At 47.7% G+C, this 17,100-nt stretch overlaps 1 protein-coding gene and 2 pseudogenes across 1 annotated transcript; all 3 read left to right on the forward strand.

The window, feature by feature from the left end:
- The first annotated feature begins 1,645 nt into the window (after positions 1 to 1,645).
- On the forward strand, positions 1,646 to 3,996 carry GAST (gastrin). The gene is made up of 3 exons (XM_004471627.2): positions 1,646 to 1,785; positions 3,416 to 3,631; positions 3,809 to 3,996. Exons 2-3 carry the CDS (start codon positions 3,421 to 3,423, stop codon positions 3,910 to 3,912), a joined length of 315 nt encoding a protein of 104 aa, XP_004471684.1. The 5' UTR covers positions 1,646 to 1,785; positions 3,416 to 3,420; the 3' UTR covers positions 3,913 to 3,996.
- Positions 3,997 to 10,754: 6,758 nt separating this feature from the next.
- On the forward strand, positions 10,755 to 11,859 carry LOC101447643 (proteasome subunit alpha type-7 pseudogene; annotated as a pseudogene).
- A 1,352-nt stretch (positions 11,860 to 13,211) lies between these two features.
- LOC101439382 (saoe class I histocompatibility antigen, A alpha chain-like) lies at positions 13,212 to 14,584 on the forward strand (annotated as a pseudogene).
- Positions 14,585 to 17,100: the final 2,516 nt, after the last annotated feature.

Below are 17,100 nucleotides of genomic sequence, written 5' to 3' on the forward strand. Positions count from 1 at the left end.
TTGTGTACCTGCTTCACCTTCGCGAGACCCTCATGTTATTTTCCTCATTTCCTGGAGGAGGAAACAGCTCAGAGAGGGGGCAAGACTTGCCCAAAGCACAACAGCTAGAAAAAGGCAGGGCTAGGAAAACCCTCACCCTCTCCATCAGAGTTCCCAGGTGAGGAGCACATGCAGCTTCCAGGATTGTGAGCTCGCCGGGAGCGCGGTCTCATTGCGAGCGCCTGCTAGAGCCTGCGGACAGCGGTCGCGCCACCATCGCGGCTGCCTGGCAGGACACGCTCCCATTCCGTGAAACCGCCATGCCTGGGGCACGCAGCCTGAGGAAAACAGCCGAGAGGGCATAACCTCTTCCATGGGACAAAATCAAGAGTTGGGCTCTGGTGCCACCAGGATCCTGCCGAAGGTGCGTGGTTTCTCGTTACTGTAGCAACATGAGCATCTCTATTCCCCTAGGATGTGAGCAGAGCTGCTGCCCGCCTTGCCCCTGCCTCCAGCCCTCCTCAAAGTCCCTTCCATCTCTGAGACTCCAAGAGTCAATTAATTTGCGCCAATGCCTGCACTGATGGTGTTTTCATTTATCCCATCTGCAGAGTCACTGAGTCCTGCTCTGAATTGGAGTGGTTATTCATCAGAACATTCAGCCTCTGGTTGCCAAGGACACCTCGCAGCCTGCTTCCTTCATCACCCGGTAATCTCAGCCCGCCTCTGAGCATGGGTACCACTGCCCCTCATCCAGGATCCAAGGAGCATCAGAACTCCCCCAGACGAGGAGAGGCTCTGATGACGCATGAACGAGAGCCAAATCTCTAGAACCAGCGTGGAAAAATCAAAAACAGCCAGGAGCTTGTCACGCTATTCAAACAGGGCGGAGGTGGCCATTTATCAAATAAGTCAGCAAGCACAGCGTTTTGCTTTCTGGAACGTCTTTGGCTCCACCTCTAGTCTGTTTGCTATCCATTTTAAGGTATATTTTCATACTGGAAAGTTGTGAGTGCTTGAAGGCAGATTGCTATCTCCCCTTGACATCAGAGTGAGGAGCCGGGCAAGGCATGCCCATCCAGGAGTTGGCTCTGGGTGTGGTGTTTGGGGGAGGTAGGGGAGGGAGGGGGGCACCAGCCAAATCCAGGCCAGCCCAGAAAGGCCTAAGGAGAAGGGAGGCGCTGAGGGTTTCCACGGTTACAGGAGGGTGCAGGGGGCTCCGAGGCAGCCAGGACACAGAACAGGGAGGGCAGGGAGGGCAGGGCCATCAGCCCATGGCCCATTGCCCTGATAACCACCACACGCCCTGTTTGCAGAGCCCAGCAGAGGTGACAGGGGATCAATACAGCACCCCACATTCACACCCTTTACGCTCTTCAAACATCAGAGCCTGGCGAATGTGAGGTCACTCGGTCCTTCCACCTCACCTACCCCGGACAGACGCAGTTGGCGGGACGAGCATCCGGGTCTCTGACCTCGAAGACATGGCAGCAGACACTGTGTCCTCACTGCCCCTCAGGCCCTGCTGAAGAGCCCCCACCCTGCTCCATGAGGGTCAACACCCCTTCCCTTCCCCCACATCCTGTACAGGCGAGGTGACACTAAATGGCAGGGTGGGGCAGGGGTGATGGGGTGTTCCTGCACCCACCCCCATCCCTCCCATGGTGGGAGGAGCCTGCTTTCCTGGAGAAGAGGGCTTGGGGGCACCTTGAGGGCTTTATAAGACAGGCCTGGGGCACCGGGCAGAGCAGAGCACTGAAGGCACCCGGTCCACACCCTGCAGCACCCACCTGCCCGGCTCTGCAGGTGAGAAAACCCAGGAGGGAGGGAGAGGCTGGGAGGGGGATGACAGGAGCCCTGGGCTCAGCCTCTATGTGGCCAGGGAGGGGACCTTCCCGTAGCCCAGGGCAAAGCTAGGTCTCAGCTCTAGGGCCAGCCCCACTGCCCCCAGCCTTTCCCAGCCAGTGGGAACCAGCGTCCCTCTGCCCTGGACCCTGAGCCTCCCACCCCATGCTCACTCCAGCCCTGGGGCGGGGGCGGGGGGCGGGGACAAGGACTTCTCTTCCCCCTCCAGATGAGAAAGCTGAACCCCAGAGGGAAATTAGGACTCCCCCAAAGTCATTCAAATTAGGGGCAGAGCTGCCCCTAGAACCACAGCTCCTAGAACCACAGCTCAAGCTCTGTCGTAAGCCAGCCTGTCTAAAAGAACTTTCCGTGATGACGGAAATGTTCTCTATCTGCGCTGTCAGCACAGTAGCCCCCAGCCACAGCCAAGCTAGAAATGTGGCTGGGACCCTGAGGAAGTGAAGTTTTTATATTAATTCATTTCAATGTAAAGAGCCACATGTGGCTAGTGGCACTGGACCACACACCTTTAGATGTCTGATTTTTCAACTTTGCTTCTTTAGCTGCAGAACACTTTCTTCCAAAGGAGATGTAATAGAGCTGCCCCCATTATGAAAACAGATAAAAGCAGTATTTTATTAATGTAAATATTCTTTTTTTTAGTTTTGCTTATCTTTATTTTTATTAAATATTCTCACTCATTCCAGGAGCTTGATGTTATTTCGTAACACTTGATACTTTAATTTTACAATATAATTGTAAAGAAGAGATCTGGGTTTTTGTTTTGTTTTGTTTGCTATTGTTGCTGTTTTAAAAAACTTTTAATAAAATATTTTTTATTATCTTATGTAAATATTCTTAAGAAATCAAATTTATATCATTTACTTAATATAACGGTAACACCTCAGAACACTGAGGCTAAAACAAGATAAAAATGTTGAGCCCTGGGAATACATGAACATTTAAATTTTATATTTGTTTGAGCATCCGGTTTGTTTCTCTATTATAGTTTCCCTAAACTTGATTCACCCTGATGAATAGTTGCAAATGCTAAGTGTTGTGTTGTGTGTGTTTAACTACTTAATTGCAATCACAGGACATTTCTCAGTTATGTAACAATGGCAGAAGAGCTTTTCCTCCAAGAATTATCCAAAACCAGTGGTGGGGCCTGGCCACACCAGTGGCTATTCTGGTGGTCTCCGTGGTGTTACCATGTGGTCTTTAATGCGGCTGGGTGTGCGTGTTCCTTTGGTGTTACGATTTTAAAGTTTACTTTACATTCCCAGACTCAACATTTACAGAGTCGCCGGCATGGCCTCTAACTCTGCAGAAGAGTTTGGAACCATTGCCCTAGGGTCTGATTTCTCCAAGAGAAGCAGTTGCTGTAACTGGGGAGGTGAGGAGGAAAGGTGCGAGCCTCGGGTCCTGGGTAGAGCTGGCCGGAACTGGAGAAACGGACCCCGAAGACTGCAGGGTGATTTGCAGACCCCACAGCAGCAAGGCACCTGGAGTCCATCTGGTCCAGCCCCCTGCCTCCGGGCCTGCCTGGGGTCGGCCCCACCTTTAAGCGCGGCCCCTCTCCCCTCTGCAGACAAGATGCACCGACTGTCTGTGTACGCGCTGGTCTTCGCGCTGGCCCTGGCCGCCCTCTCCGAAGCTTCTTGGAAGCCTCCATCCCAGATGCGGGACGCGCCCTCAGAGCGGGGGGCCAGCAGGGGCCTGGAGCCTCCCCAGCCAGACCGCCTAGACCCAGACTCTCACCACCGAAGGCAGCTGGGGCCCCAGGCCCCCCCGCACCTCGTGGCAGGTAGGAGTGGCCGGAAGCGGCCCCGCTGGCCTCGAGCAGCCGGCATTGGCCCAGTTCCACCCTGCTGGCCCCGTCTCCATCCCCAGAAGCCAAGCACCCCTCCCCAGCCTCGCCTCCACTCCCACTCATCCCCAGACCCTCCTCTGATGGCAGACTCTTCCCTGTCCCACTCCTCAGACCTGTCCAAGAAGCAGGGGCCGTGGCTGGAGGAGGAAGAAGCGGCATACGGATGGATGGACTTCGGCCGCCGCAGCGCTCAAGATGGAGATGAACGCCCCTAGAAACTGCTGCAGAGCCCAGCACCCCCCCACCCCGGCCCAGCCCCGTCCGCCCCATGAAAAACAAATCAAAATAAACTAGCTTCCGATGGATCACAGTGGTCAAGTGCTGCGGGGCCAGGGGTGGGGGGCTGGCTGGGGGCAGAGCTGAAGCAGGAGGAGGGCGGGCACGCCTCAGGGCAGGGACCACGGCTAAGGCCTCTCCGTGTCCCCAGATCCTAACACTGGAAGAGAATCTGCACCTGAGGCTGGGAAAATAGGCTCGCGGCCGCCGAACCTTCACAAGGACAAATCGTTGTCTTCCCATTGCACTTAGGATGAAACACCACAGCCCCAGCGAGCCAGCCCTGTGCTGGGCCGCCCCTCCTCTCTCTCCCCATCTGCTACTCAGACATGCCACGTTCTTTCCTGCTCAGAACCTTTGTCCTGCTGCTCCTGGGCCCGGACTGCTCTTCCTTAGGCACCACACACGGGGGTTCCGTTTTATCTTTGGGGTCTGGGTTGAAACGCCTCCTCCTCAGAGATCACGCCTTTTGCTCCTCTCCCTTCACACACAGACCCCATTCTCTATCACAGCACCCTCTTTCCTTGCCGGTTTATTGTCTGCCTCCCTGGCTAGAAGGGAAGCCCTGGGGGTGGGGACCGCACGTGCCTTCTTTGAGGCCGGACCCCAGGGCCAAGGACGGTGCCTGGCACACAGGAGGTACTCAATAAATACTCCCTAAAGGGACGGGAGAGTGGCTGGCATAGCCACTGGTCCCATTTCACCCAGAACCCCTCATTGTCCTTTGCATATGGACAGCATCCTACCCCAGGACGGCGGCTCTCCACCTGAGGGCCTCCTCACAGCCCAAGAGCAAGGCAAGCTGGAAATGCTGGGAGGTTGATGCCTCCAGAAGCATCCTCGGTCAATGACAGATAAAGGGGAGGACAAATGTCCCAGCTCCTCTGAGATCTCCTCTACACTGACTCACAGAATTCCGCAGCAGGACTGAGCTCCGGGTATCCACAACCAGGGAGCTGAGGTGGCGCAAGAGATTAAGCACTTCTCTCCCACTCCAGAAGGTCCCAGGATCAGTTCCCAATGCTGCCTAAAGAGATGACAAGCAGACACAGAAGAAGGCACAGCAAATGGACACAGAGAGCAGACAAGGGGGAGGGAGAGAAATAAATAAATAAATCTTTAAAAAAATAAAAAGAAGACATTGAGGGAGCACAAAGAAGAATTTGAAAACCTAAATAGAAAAATAAAAGAGCTCATGGAAATGAAAGACACGATAGGTGAGATAAAAAATGACATAGTGGGTAGAGTTTCACACAACAACTGAGGGAGTGCTGAGTTCCCATTCCAGGGATCTCTGTCACACTCCCCAGTGGAGGAGCAACAATCCCCCAAGTGCAAGGGCAAAGACCAGTGAAGAAGGATGGTCCAATGACGGGCCCTTGATACTGATAACTGTGCTTATGAGCCTGTGTCCTTGAAATTAAAACTAGGCCTAGAGCTGCAGGATGTCTAAGAGTTCTCTCCTGAGAGCCTCCATGTTGCTCAAATGTGGCCACTCTCTAAGCAAAATTCAGCATGTAAATTCATTACCTTCCCCCCAGCATAGGACATGACTCCAGGGAATGAGCCTCCCTGGCACTAAGGGATTACTACCAAGCACCAGTTGGCGATGCAACTAGAAAAAGACATTGAATAAAAGGGGGAAATGGTATAGACAAATGAGTTTATATGGGTAAGAGACTTCAAAGTGAGTTGGGAGGTCATCAGAGGGGTCACACTTATGTACATCTCAGCAGGATCTCAGAGATAGCCAAAGTAGATACAACTCCAAGTAGTGGTACTCCTGACAGCTAAGGAGACATTCAGGTCTTACGGTCATGACAGATGGCTCTGGAGTTCAGTGCCTTGCCAGTGGGCCCTACTTTGGAATTTGTGCTCCTGAGTGTAATGGAGTTGGACTCAGATGTGACCTCTCTACACATGTCTCTTCTGTCACTTTTACTGAACCTGTGGCTGGTACTGGGGTTGGTGTGTGCTCGGGAAACTTGAATCTCTGGACTGACTGTGTGCCAGCTGGGCCCTGAGCCTCAGCAGAGTTACAATACCTACTCTCTGGTTTGTTGGACTTACCCAGGTCAGTTAACAGGGAGGTGGGGATGGCCAACCACCACACCAGGGAACCAAGAGAGTCTACAATGCAAGCAGAAGAATTCCATCCATCAGCCATGTGGGATCTAAGCCCCCTCTCGAGTTAGAGGTGGAGTGGACATCACCATCCCAGGGTCCTAAGGATGAAGGAATAATATATGGATTAGAGTGGACTTACTGGTATTTTACTTTAGAATTATTGTGACTCTAGCAATGAAAGAAACTCTATCAACGATATGGAGAAAGAGTGGCCACAGGAGTTGCTGAGGGCAGGGAGAGGGAAGAAGAGGTGTGATATGGGGGCATTTTCAGGACTTGGAGTTGTCCTGAATGATATTGTAGGGGCAGATGCAGGACATTATATATCCTGCCATAACCCACTGAATGGACTAGGAGAGAGTGTATAAACTAGAATGTAAACTATAATCCATGCTGTGTAGCAGTGCTCCAAAATGTATTCATCAAATGCAATGATGTGCCACATTGATTAAAGAGTTTGGTGATGTGGGAGGAGTAGGAGGGATGGGGAGTGGGGGTATGTGGGATCTTCTTATATTTTTTAATGTAACATTTTGTATGATCTATGTATCTTTAAATAAATAAAATATATTTTAAAAATACATTAGAGGGAAGCAGATATGGCTCAGATAGAGCATCTGCCTACCATATAGGAGGTCCAAGGGTTTGATACCCAGGGCCTCCTGGCTTGTGTGGTGAGCTGGCCCATGTGCAGTGCTGCTGCATGCAAGGAGTGTCAGCCCCCACAGGGATGCCCCCGCATAAGAGTGCCCCCCATGCGAGGAGTGGCCTCTGCACAAGGAGAGCTGCCCTGTGCAAAACTGCAGCCCTCCCAGGAGTGGTGCCACACACACAGAGAGCTGACGCATCAAGATAACACAACAAAAAGAGACACAGATCCCCAGTGCCACCTGATGAGAATACAAACAGACACAGAAGAACACACAGAGAATGGACACAAAGAGCAGACAAAGGAGGGGGGGGGGGGATAATAAATCTTTAAAAAAAAATCAGAGGAAAGCAGATGCAGCTCAAGCAGTTGGACACCAGCCTCCCATATGGGAGGTTCTAGGTTTGGTTCCCAGTGCCTCCTACAGAAGACAAGCAAAACAGCAAGCTGGCATGGTGAGCTGACACAACAAGATGATTCAACGAGAGACAGAACAAGATGACACAATAAGGATATGCAATGAGAGAGTCAACAAGCAGGGAGCAGATGTAGGTCAAGTGATTGGGCACCTCCCCCCCACATGGGAAGTCCTGGGTTCAGAGGTCCCAGGTTCAGTTCCCAGTGCCTCCTAAAAAGAAGATGAGCAGACACAGAAAGCAAACAACAAACAGATAGAGAAAGCAAACAGCAAGCACAAACGGGGGGGAGTAAATAAATAAAATAAATCTTAAAAAAACACATTAGAGGGAAATGGACTTGGCCCAGTGGTTAGGGCATCCGTCTACCACATGGGAGGTCCGCGGTTCAAACCCCGGGCCTCCTTGACCCGTGTGGAGCTGGCCCATGCGCAGTGCTGATGCGCGCAAGGAGGGCTGCGCCACGCAGGGGTGTCCCCCGCGTAGGGGAGCCCCATGCGCAAGGAGTGCACCCGTAAGGAGAGCAGCCCAGCGCGAAAAGAAAGTGCTGCCTGCCCAGAAATGGCGCCGCCATACTTCCCGTGCCGCTGACGACAACAGAAGCGGACAAAGAAACAAGACGCAGCAAATAGACACAGAGAACAGACAACCAGGGGAGGGGGGGAATTAAATAAACAAATAAATCTTTAAAAAAAAAAATTAGAGGGAAGCAGACTTGGCTCAATGGATAGAGCATCCACCTACCACATGGGAGGTCCACGGTTCAAACCCAGGGCCTCCTTGACCCATGTGGAACTGGTCCATGTGCAGTGCTGATGTGCACAAGGAGTGCCGTGTCACACAGGGATGTCCGCTATGTAGGGGAGCCCCATCATACACAAGGAGTGCACCCCATAAGGAAAGCCACCCAGCGGGAAAGAAAGTTCAGCCTGCCCTGGAGTGGCAGCCACACACATGGAGAGCTGATGCAGCAAGATGATGCAACAAAAAGAGACACAGATTCCCAGTGCTGCTGACAAGAATAGAAGCGGATGCAGAAGAACACACAGTGAAAGGACACAAAGAACAGACAACTGGGGTGGAGGGGGGTAGGGGAGAGAAATAAATAAATCTTAAAAAAAATACACATTAGAGTCATACAACAGCAGACTCAAAGTGACAGAAAAAAGAATATGATACTGAAGACAGAACAGCTGAAATTGAAGAGAGGAAAGAATGGGAAAAATTGAGCAGGGACTTGGAGAGTTGAATGATAACATGAAACACAACAATATACATGTCATGGGAGTTCCAGAAGGAAAAGAGAAGGGAAAAGGGGCAGAAAGAGTATCTGAGGAAATAATAGCTGAAAATTTCCCAACTCTCATGAAAGAAATGAATTTACATGTCCAAGAATTATAGCACACACCAATCAAAATAAATCCAAATAGACCTACTCCAAGACACATGCTACCCCGAATGTCAAAGATAAAGAGAAAATTCTGAAAGCAGCAAGAGAAAAGCAATCGTCATGTACAAGGGACATCCAGGAAGACTTAGCACAGATTTCTCTTCAGAAGCCATGGAGCTGAGAAGACAGTCATATGATACAATTAGGATACTGAAAGAGAAAAACTGTCACCCGAGAACCTTTATCTGGCAAAATTGTCCTTCAAATATGAAGGTGAGTTTAAAATATTCACAAACAACAGAAACTAGAGATTCGTAAAAAAGATCCACCACTGCAGGAAATATTAAAAGAAGCCTTAGGACCTAAAAGAAAAAGACAGGAGAGAGAAGCTTGGAGGAGAGTATAGGAAAAAGAATAGCAGAAAGGATAACCAAAAGAGTAAAAAGACAGATGAAAATAAGATATGACATATGAAAACCAAAGAATAAAATGATAGAAGTAAACAAGGCATTTACAGTAATATTATTGAATGTGAATGGATTAAATGCCCCAATCAAAAGATATAGGCTGACAGAATAGATTAAAAAAACATGAGCCATCCATATGCTGCCTACAAGAGACTCACCTTAGACCCAGGGATACCAACTGGCTGAAAATGAAAGCCTGGAGAAAGGTACTTCATGCAAACAGTAACTAAAAAAGAGAGGAGTAGCTATACTAATATCTGACAAAACAGACTTTAAAGGCAAAAAAAATGTTATAAGAGATACAGAAGGCCATTATATATTCATAAAAGGGACAATTCACCAGGAAAATATAACAGTTATAAATATCTACGTACCTAATCAGGGTGCCCCAAAATACATGAGGCAAACTCTGGCAAAACTGAAGGGAGAAATAGACTTCTCTACAATAATCATTGGAGACTTCAACACACCACTCATATCATTCAATAGAACAACTAGACAGACAGACGATCAACAAGGAAACAGAGAGCCTGAACAATATGATAAACAAGTTAGACCTAACAGACATACACAGAATGTTGCTCCCAAACGCAGCAGCTTGTACATTCTTCTCAAGTGCTCATGGATCTTTCTCCATGATAGGCCACATATTAGATCACAAAGAGAGTCTCAATAAACATAAAAAGATTGAAATTATACAGATCACAGTGGAATGAAGCTAGAAATCAATAGTAGATGGGAAATGTGTGGAGGCTAAACAACACACTCCTAAACAACCAGTGGGTCAAAGAAGAAATTGTAAGTGAAATTAGTAATATATTGAGACAAATGCAGACGAAAACACAACTTACCAGAACTTATGAGATACAGCGAAAGCAGTCCTGAGAGGGAAATTTACAGCCCTAAATGCCTATATTAAAAAAGGAAGAGGGAAGCAGATATGGCTCAAGAGATAGAGCTTCTGCCTACCATATAGGAGGACCTGGGTTCGATCCCTGGGGCCTCCTGGTGAAAAAGAAGAGAAAGTATGTGCACACAGCAAGTCAGTGCCTGCGTGAGTGCGCATGTGGTGAGCCAGTGCCCACACGAGTGCCTGTGCAAGTGCCCGCATGGTGAGCCAGTGTCCCACGCAAGTGAGTCATGCAGCAAGAAGATGACGCATCAAAAGAGAGACAAGGGAGAGTCAAGGTGAAGTGCAGCAGAGACCAGGAACTGAGGTGGCACAATTGACAGGGAACCTCTCTCCCCAAAGAGGTCTCCAGGATCGAATCCCGGTTAATCCTAGAGGAGAGAAAATGAGAAGAGAAGAAAACACAGACAACAAAAACAGCAGGGCAGAAGGAGGGGAAGGGGGGGAAATAAATAAATAAATCTTAAAAAAAAGAGAGAGAAAAGAGCTAAAATCAAAGCTCTTACTGAACAATGGAAAAACAAGAAAAAGAATAGCAACGCACTCCCAAAGCAAGCAGAAGGAAAGAAATTAAAATAAAGATTAGAGCAGAAATAAATGAAATTGTGAACAAAAAATCAATAGAGAAAATAAACAAAAGCAAAAGTTGGTTCTTTGAAGGGATCAATAAAATTGACCAAGGAGAATTGCACAGCACACAGGGATGAGTGTGCACTTTAAATATTTTTTAATGTCTTTTTTTTTTTTTAAGACATATAGATCACACAAAAGAGTGTGCACTTTCGAGGCAGCAGCCACAGGGCTCGCTCAGCCAGCCGTGGTCGCACCTCCCCGGCCATGAGCTACGACAGCATCGTCACCGTCTTCTCGCCCGGCGGCCACCTCTCCCAAGTGGAGTACGTGCAGGAGGCTGTCAAGAAGGGCTCAACCATGACTGGCGTTCGAGGAAAATATATTGTTCTTGGTGTGGAGAAGAAGGCAGTGGCCAAACTGCAGGATGAGAGGACAGTGCGGAAGATCTGCGCGTTGGATGACAACATCTGTGTGGCCTCTGTAGGGCTCACCGCCGACGCCAGCATCGTCATCAACAGGGCACGAGTGGAATGCCAGAGCCACCGGCTTACATGGAGGCCCCAGTCACTGTGGAGCACATCACTGGGTACACCGCAGCCTAAGCAGCGTTACACAGAGAGCAACAGGCACAGACCGTTTGGCATCCCCACCCTCACTGAGGGTTTCGACTGTCATGGCATTCCCAGACTGTACCAGGTGACCCTTCTGGCATGTTCCACGCCTGGAAGGTCAATGCCGTTGGCCAAGGCACCAAGTCTGTGCGTGAGTTGCTGGAGAACTCCACTGACGAAGCCATCGAAGTGGACAACCTGGCCATCAAGCTGGTTATCAAAGCCCCTCTGGAAATGGTTCAGGCAGGTGGCAAAACATTGAGCTTGTTGTCATGAGGCGAGATCAACCCTGCAAGATTTTAAATGCTGAAGAAATTGAGAAATATGTTGCTGAAGTTGAAGAAGAAAAAGAAGAAAACAAAAAGAAGAAACAAAAGAAAGCATCATGATGAATAAAATCTCCTTGCTGGTAGCAATTTTTAAATTTAAATCATGGGTGATTCTCAAGATAATGTGTAGGCATCTTCATTCCATATATCCAAACTGTCTCAGTGTCCTCAATAAACGTCCATATTTTTAACTTTAAAATAAACAAATAAATAAATAAAACTGACAAAACCCTAGCTAGACTAACTCAGAAAAAAAAGAGAAAGATGCAAATAAATACAATCAGAAATGAAAGGGGGGAAGTTATGACAGACCCTATAGAAATAAAAAGAATCATAAGAGGATATTATGAGAAATTGTATGCCAACAAACCAGACAACCTAGATGAAATGGACAAATTCCTAGAAACACGCAAACAACCTACACTGACGCTACAAGAAATATAAGAACTTAACAAACCAATCACATTTAAAGAGATTGAATCAGTCATCAAAAATTTCCCAACAATGCATCCAAATAGGAAAAGTGGAAGTCAAACTCTCACTATTTGCGTATGATATGGTCCTATATCTAGGAAAATCTGAGCTGTCCACAACAAAGCTATCTGAGCTAATAAATAAGTTCAGCAAAGTGGCTTAGACACAAGATCAATGCACAAAAATCAGTGATGTTTCTGTACACTAGTATTGAACAATCTGAGGAGGAAATCGGGGAGGGGGGGGAGAATTCCATTTACAATAGCAACAAAAAGACTTAAACACCTAGGAATCAATTTAACCAAAGAAGTACAGGACCTATAGTTAGTAAACTACAAAACAATGCTAAAAGAAATCAGTGAAGGGAAACGGACTTTGGCCCAGTGGTTAGGGTCCCTGTCTACCATATGGGAGGTCCGCGGTTCAAACCCTGGGCCTCCTTGACCCGTGTGGAGCTGGCCATGCGCAGTGCTGATGCGCGCAAGGAGTGCCGTGCCACGCAAGGGTGTCCCCCGCGTAAGGGAGCCCCACACGCAAGGAGTGCGCCCATGAGGAAAGCCGCCCAGCGTGAAAAGAAAGAGCAGCCTGCCCAGGAATGGCACCGCCCACACTTCCCGTGCTGCTGACGACAACAGAAGCGGACAAAGAAACAAGATGCAGCAAATAGACACCAAGAACAGACAACCAGGGGAGGGGGGGAAATAAATAAATAAATTAAATAAATCTTAAAAAAAAAAAAAAAAAGAAATCAGTGAAGACATAAAAAAAAGCAAAAAAAAAAGAAGGAAAGACATTCCATGCCCTTGGATTGAAAGACTATTATGAAGATGTCAATCTTACCCAAACTAATTTATAGATTTAATGCAATACCAATCACAATTCCAACAGCCTACATTACAGAAAGAGCAAAGGTAATTACCAAATTCATCTGGAAGGGAAAGAGCACCCGAAGAACCAAAAGCATTCTTAAAAAGGAGCGATGTGGGAGGAATTTCACGGCCTGACCTTGAAACATAGCTACAGTGGTCAAACAGCATGGTATTGGCATAAAGATAGACACATCAGTCAGTGGAATAGAACTGAGAGTCCAGAAATAAAACCTCATTTCTATGGCCAACTGGTTTATGACAAACCTACCAAAGCCATGTTAATGGGTCAAAACAGTTTCTTCAACAAATGGTACTGGGAGAACTGGATATCCATAATCAATAGAATGAATGAGGGGTAAGTGGATGTGGCTCAAGCAATTGGGCTTCCGCCTACCACATGGGAGGTCCCAGGTTCAGTTATCGATGCCTCTTGGAGAAGACAGGCTGGTGCAGCGGGCAGGCATGGCGAGTTGACACAACAAGATGACGCAATAGAAGAGACACAAAGAGGAAAGACAATGAGAGACCCAACAAACTAGGGAGCTGAGGTGGCTCAGGGGATTGAGCGCCTCTCTTCCACATGGGAGGTCCTGGGTTCATTTCCCAGTGCCTCCTAAAGAGACAACAAGCAGACACAGAGAGCACACAGAAAACAGACACAGAGAGCAGACAGCAACAGCAAACAATGAGGGGGTGGACACATAAAAGAAATCTTAAAAAAAAAAAAATGAATGAATGAGAACTCCTATCTCACTCCCTATTCAAGAATCAACTCAAATTGGATCAAAAACCTAAATATAAAAGCCAGGACCATTGAACTAGTAGAAGAAAATATAGGGAAGCCTCTTAAAGATCTTGTGGTAGGTGGTGGTTTCTTGGACCTTACACCCAAAGCACAAGCAACAAAACAAAAAATAGATAAATGGGACCTCCTCAAAATTAAATACTTTTGCACCTCAAAGGACTTTGTCAAAAGGGTGAGGTCAGCCAATTCAATTGGAGAAAATATTTGAAAATCACACCTGATAAGGGTTTAATATCTATGACGTATTAAGAGATGCTACAGAGAGGATGTACAGCGGTTACCTGGGCCCCGACGGGCGCCTCCTCCGCGGGTACCGTCAATACGCCTACGATGGCGTCGACTACATCGCCCTCAGTGAGGACCTGCGCTCCTGGACGGTGGCGGACAGGGCGGCTCAGATCACCAAGCGCAAGTTCGAGGAGGCCGGGGATGCAGAGCGCTACAGAGCTTACCTGGAGGGCACCTGCATGGAGGACCTACAGAACCACCTGCAGAGCGGGAAGGAGACGCTGCTGCGCACAGACCCCCCAAGGACACACGTGACCCGCCACCCCATCTCTGATCATGAGGTCTCCCTGAGGTGCTGGGCCCTGGGCTTCTACCCCGCGGAGATCACGCTGACCTGGCAGCGGGACAGGGAGGACCAGACCCAGGACATGGAGTTTGTGGAGACCAGGCCTGCGGGGGATGGAACCTTCCAGAAGTGGGCAGCTGTGGAGGTGCCTTCTGGGGAGGAAGAGAGATACATGTGCCATGTGCAGCATGAGGGGCTGCCTGAGCCCCTCACCCTGAGATGGGCGCCGCCTTCCCAGTCCCCCATCCTCATCGTGGGAATCGTGGCTGCCCTGGTCATCCTTGGAGTGTCCGTGGTGGCTGGAGTTCTGATCTGGAGGAGGAAGAGCTCAGTAGAAAAGGAGGGAGCTATGCTCAGCCTGCTTCCAGCGACAGTACCCAGGGCTCTGATGAGTCTCTCGTGGCTTCTAGAGCATGACAAAGCTGTCTTGTGGAGGACAGAGAGATTCTAGAGCTGTTCATGCCCCTCGTGTGACTTCAAGACCCCCTTCTTTTGGGATGTGAAGACTTTCCTTCCTGCATCTGGCACCTGTGTGTCTGCATTCCCGTTGTATACTGGAGGATGTGGAGGTAGCTCGCCTCCTGCCCCCCACGTCCTCCACACTGACCTGTGCTCCCTGCCCCGACCGACCGTCCTGCTCAGGAGAGCTGGGTGTGGAGCGTCCACGGCCCTGTCTTACTTCATGGTGCCCTGAGCTGCCCCTTCCTGCTTCCCTTGAAAATGTGAACCTGGTATGATTTTGCTTTTACAAATTCTTGCTATTAGATGGGATTGAGGAATCAACTGAGGGAGAGGAAGATTCTTAAAGAAAGAGGAAATAAAATGCCCTGAGAACCTTCCAAAAAAAAAAAAAAGAGAGATGCTACAACTCAACAATAAAAAGATAAATGAACTGATTAAAAAATGGGCAAAAGACTTGAACAGACATTTGTCCAAAGAAGAATTACAAATGGCCAAAAGACAAATGAAAACAATTTCAACACCATTAGCGATTGGGGAAATGTAAATCAAAGCTACAATGAGAGGGAAGCGGACTTAGCCCAATGGATAGGGCATCCGCCTACCACATGGGAGGTCTGCGGTTCAAACCCCGGGCCTCCTTGAACCATGTGGAGCTGGCCCAAGCGCAGTGCTGATGTGTGCGAGGAGTGCCCTGCCATGCAGGGGTGTCCCCCACATAGAGGAGCCCCATGCGCAAGGAGTGCACCCCATAAGGAGAGCCACCCAGTGCGAAAGAAAGTGCAGCCTGCCCAAAAATGGCACCATACACACAGAGAGCTGACACAACAAGATGACACAACAAAAAGAAACACAGATTCCCCATGCCGCTGGTAAGGATAGAAGCGGTCACAGCGAATGGACACAGAAAGCAGACAAACGGGGGGGGTGGAATGGGAGAGAAATAAATAATAAATCTTAAAAAAAAAAATGAAACAAAGCTACAATGAGATATCATTTCACACCTATCAGAATGGCCACTATTACAAAAACAGAGAACTCTAAGTGCTAGGGAGGATGTGGAAAGATAGGAACACTTATTCACTGTTGGTGGGACTGTAGAGTGGGACAGCCACTGAGGCAGCCTGTTTGGCAGTCCCTAAAGAAGCTGAATATAGAGTTGTCATATGATCTGACAATACCACTGCTAGGTATATACCCAGTAGAACTGAGAGCAGTGTCACAAACAGACATCTGCACACTCATGTTCATGGTGGCATTATTCGTGATTGCCAAAAGTTGGAGACAATCAACCAATGAATGGATAAACAAACTGTGATGTATTCATATGACAGAATATTATGCAGCAGTAAGAAGAAATGAAGTCATAACGCACATGACAACACGGGTGAACCTGGAGGACATTATGTTGAGTGAAACAAGCCAGACATAAGAGGACAAATACTGTACGACTGCACTCCCATGAACTAAATACATTGTGTAATCTCATGGAGTTAACTTGAATATGGGTCAACAGAAATTAGAATGAGGTTAGAGAATGGAAAGCTGATTGTTAACTTGTGCAAAATTGGTATAAAGGATGTGTGTTAATCTATGGAAATGAATAGAAATGGTGAAAGTTCCACACATACTGCCTGTAACTAGCAGTATTATTATGTGGCTATGAAAGGGGCTTAAAGGGAAAGTCTAAGGTCATGTATATGATTAAAAGGAAAGATAAAAAATGTAATATAGAACAGTATAGTATAGTAAAACTGCATGTGAAATATAAATATGGGGGGAGAGGACGTGGCTTAAGCGGTTGAGCGCCTACATCCCACACATGAGGCCCCAGGTTTGGTTCCCAATGCCTCCTAAAAACAAAAAACAAAAAAAAACAAACAACAAGCAAACAAAAGAAAAAATTAACTCAGGGGAACCAATATGGCTCAGTGGTTGAGTGCCAGTTTTCCACATACAAGGTCCCAAGTTCAATCGCCAGCCCTGGTACCTCAAAAAAAAAAAACTATGAACATGGATAAAATTGCATATATAAAACCATTTTTCGCTCTTTCTCTCTTCCTCCGCCATTGTGTGTGCGTTTGACTTCAAGCTTCACCATGTCTTCTCATAAGACTTTTAGAATCAAGCGATTCCTGGCCAAGAAACAAAAACAGAATCGTCCCATTCCTCAGTGGATTCGAATGAAAACTGGCAATAAAATCAGGTACAACTCCAAGAGAAGACATTGGAGAAGAACCAAGCTGGGTCTGTAAGGAATCGCACATGTAATAACTCACATGTTTACGCTGTATTGAGTTCACTTACACCTTGTTGGAGGAGACCCTTTTCTTTCTTAACAGTTGGACTTTATTAGAAGAAAAAGTTATTTTTGTGCTTTGGCATAAATATATTGATTCAGTAATAAATATGTGAGACCTTAAAAAAAAAAAAAAAAACATTTTTCTTTGAAATTGAACAAATGTGTGTTAACG

This window comes from Dasypus novemcinctus, chromosome 21 (assembly GCF_030445035.2).
Source record: "Dasypus novemcinctus isolate mDasNov1 chromosome 21, mDasNov1.1.hap2, whole genome shotgun sequence".
Classification (NCBI taxonomy): Eukaryota; Metazoa; Chordata; class Mammalia; order Cingulata; family Dasypodidae; genus Dasypus; species Dasypus novemcinctus.

Coding starts and splice junctions, on each gene's coding strand:
- GAST (XM_004471627.2), top strand. CDS start 3,421: ATGCACCGACTGTCTGTGTACGCGCTGGTCTTCGCGCTGGCCCTGGCC. Junction 3,632..3,808: donor CCCCCCGCACCTCGTGGCAG/GTAGGAGTGGCC, acceptor CCCACTCCTCAG/ACCTGTCCAAGAAGCAGGGG.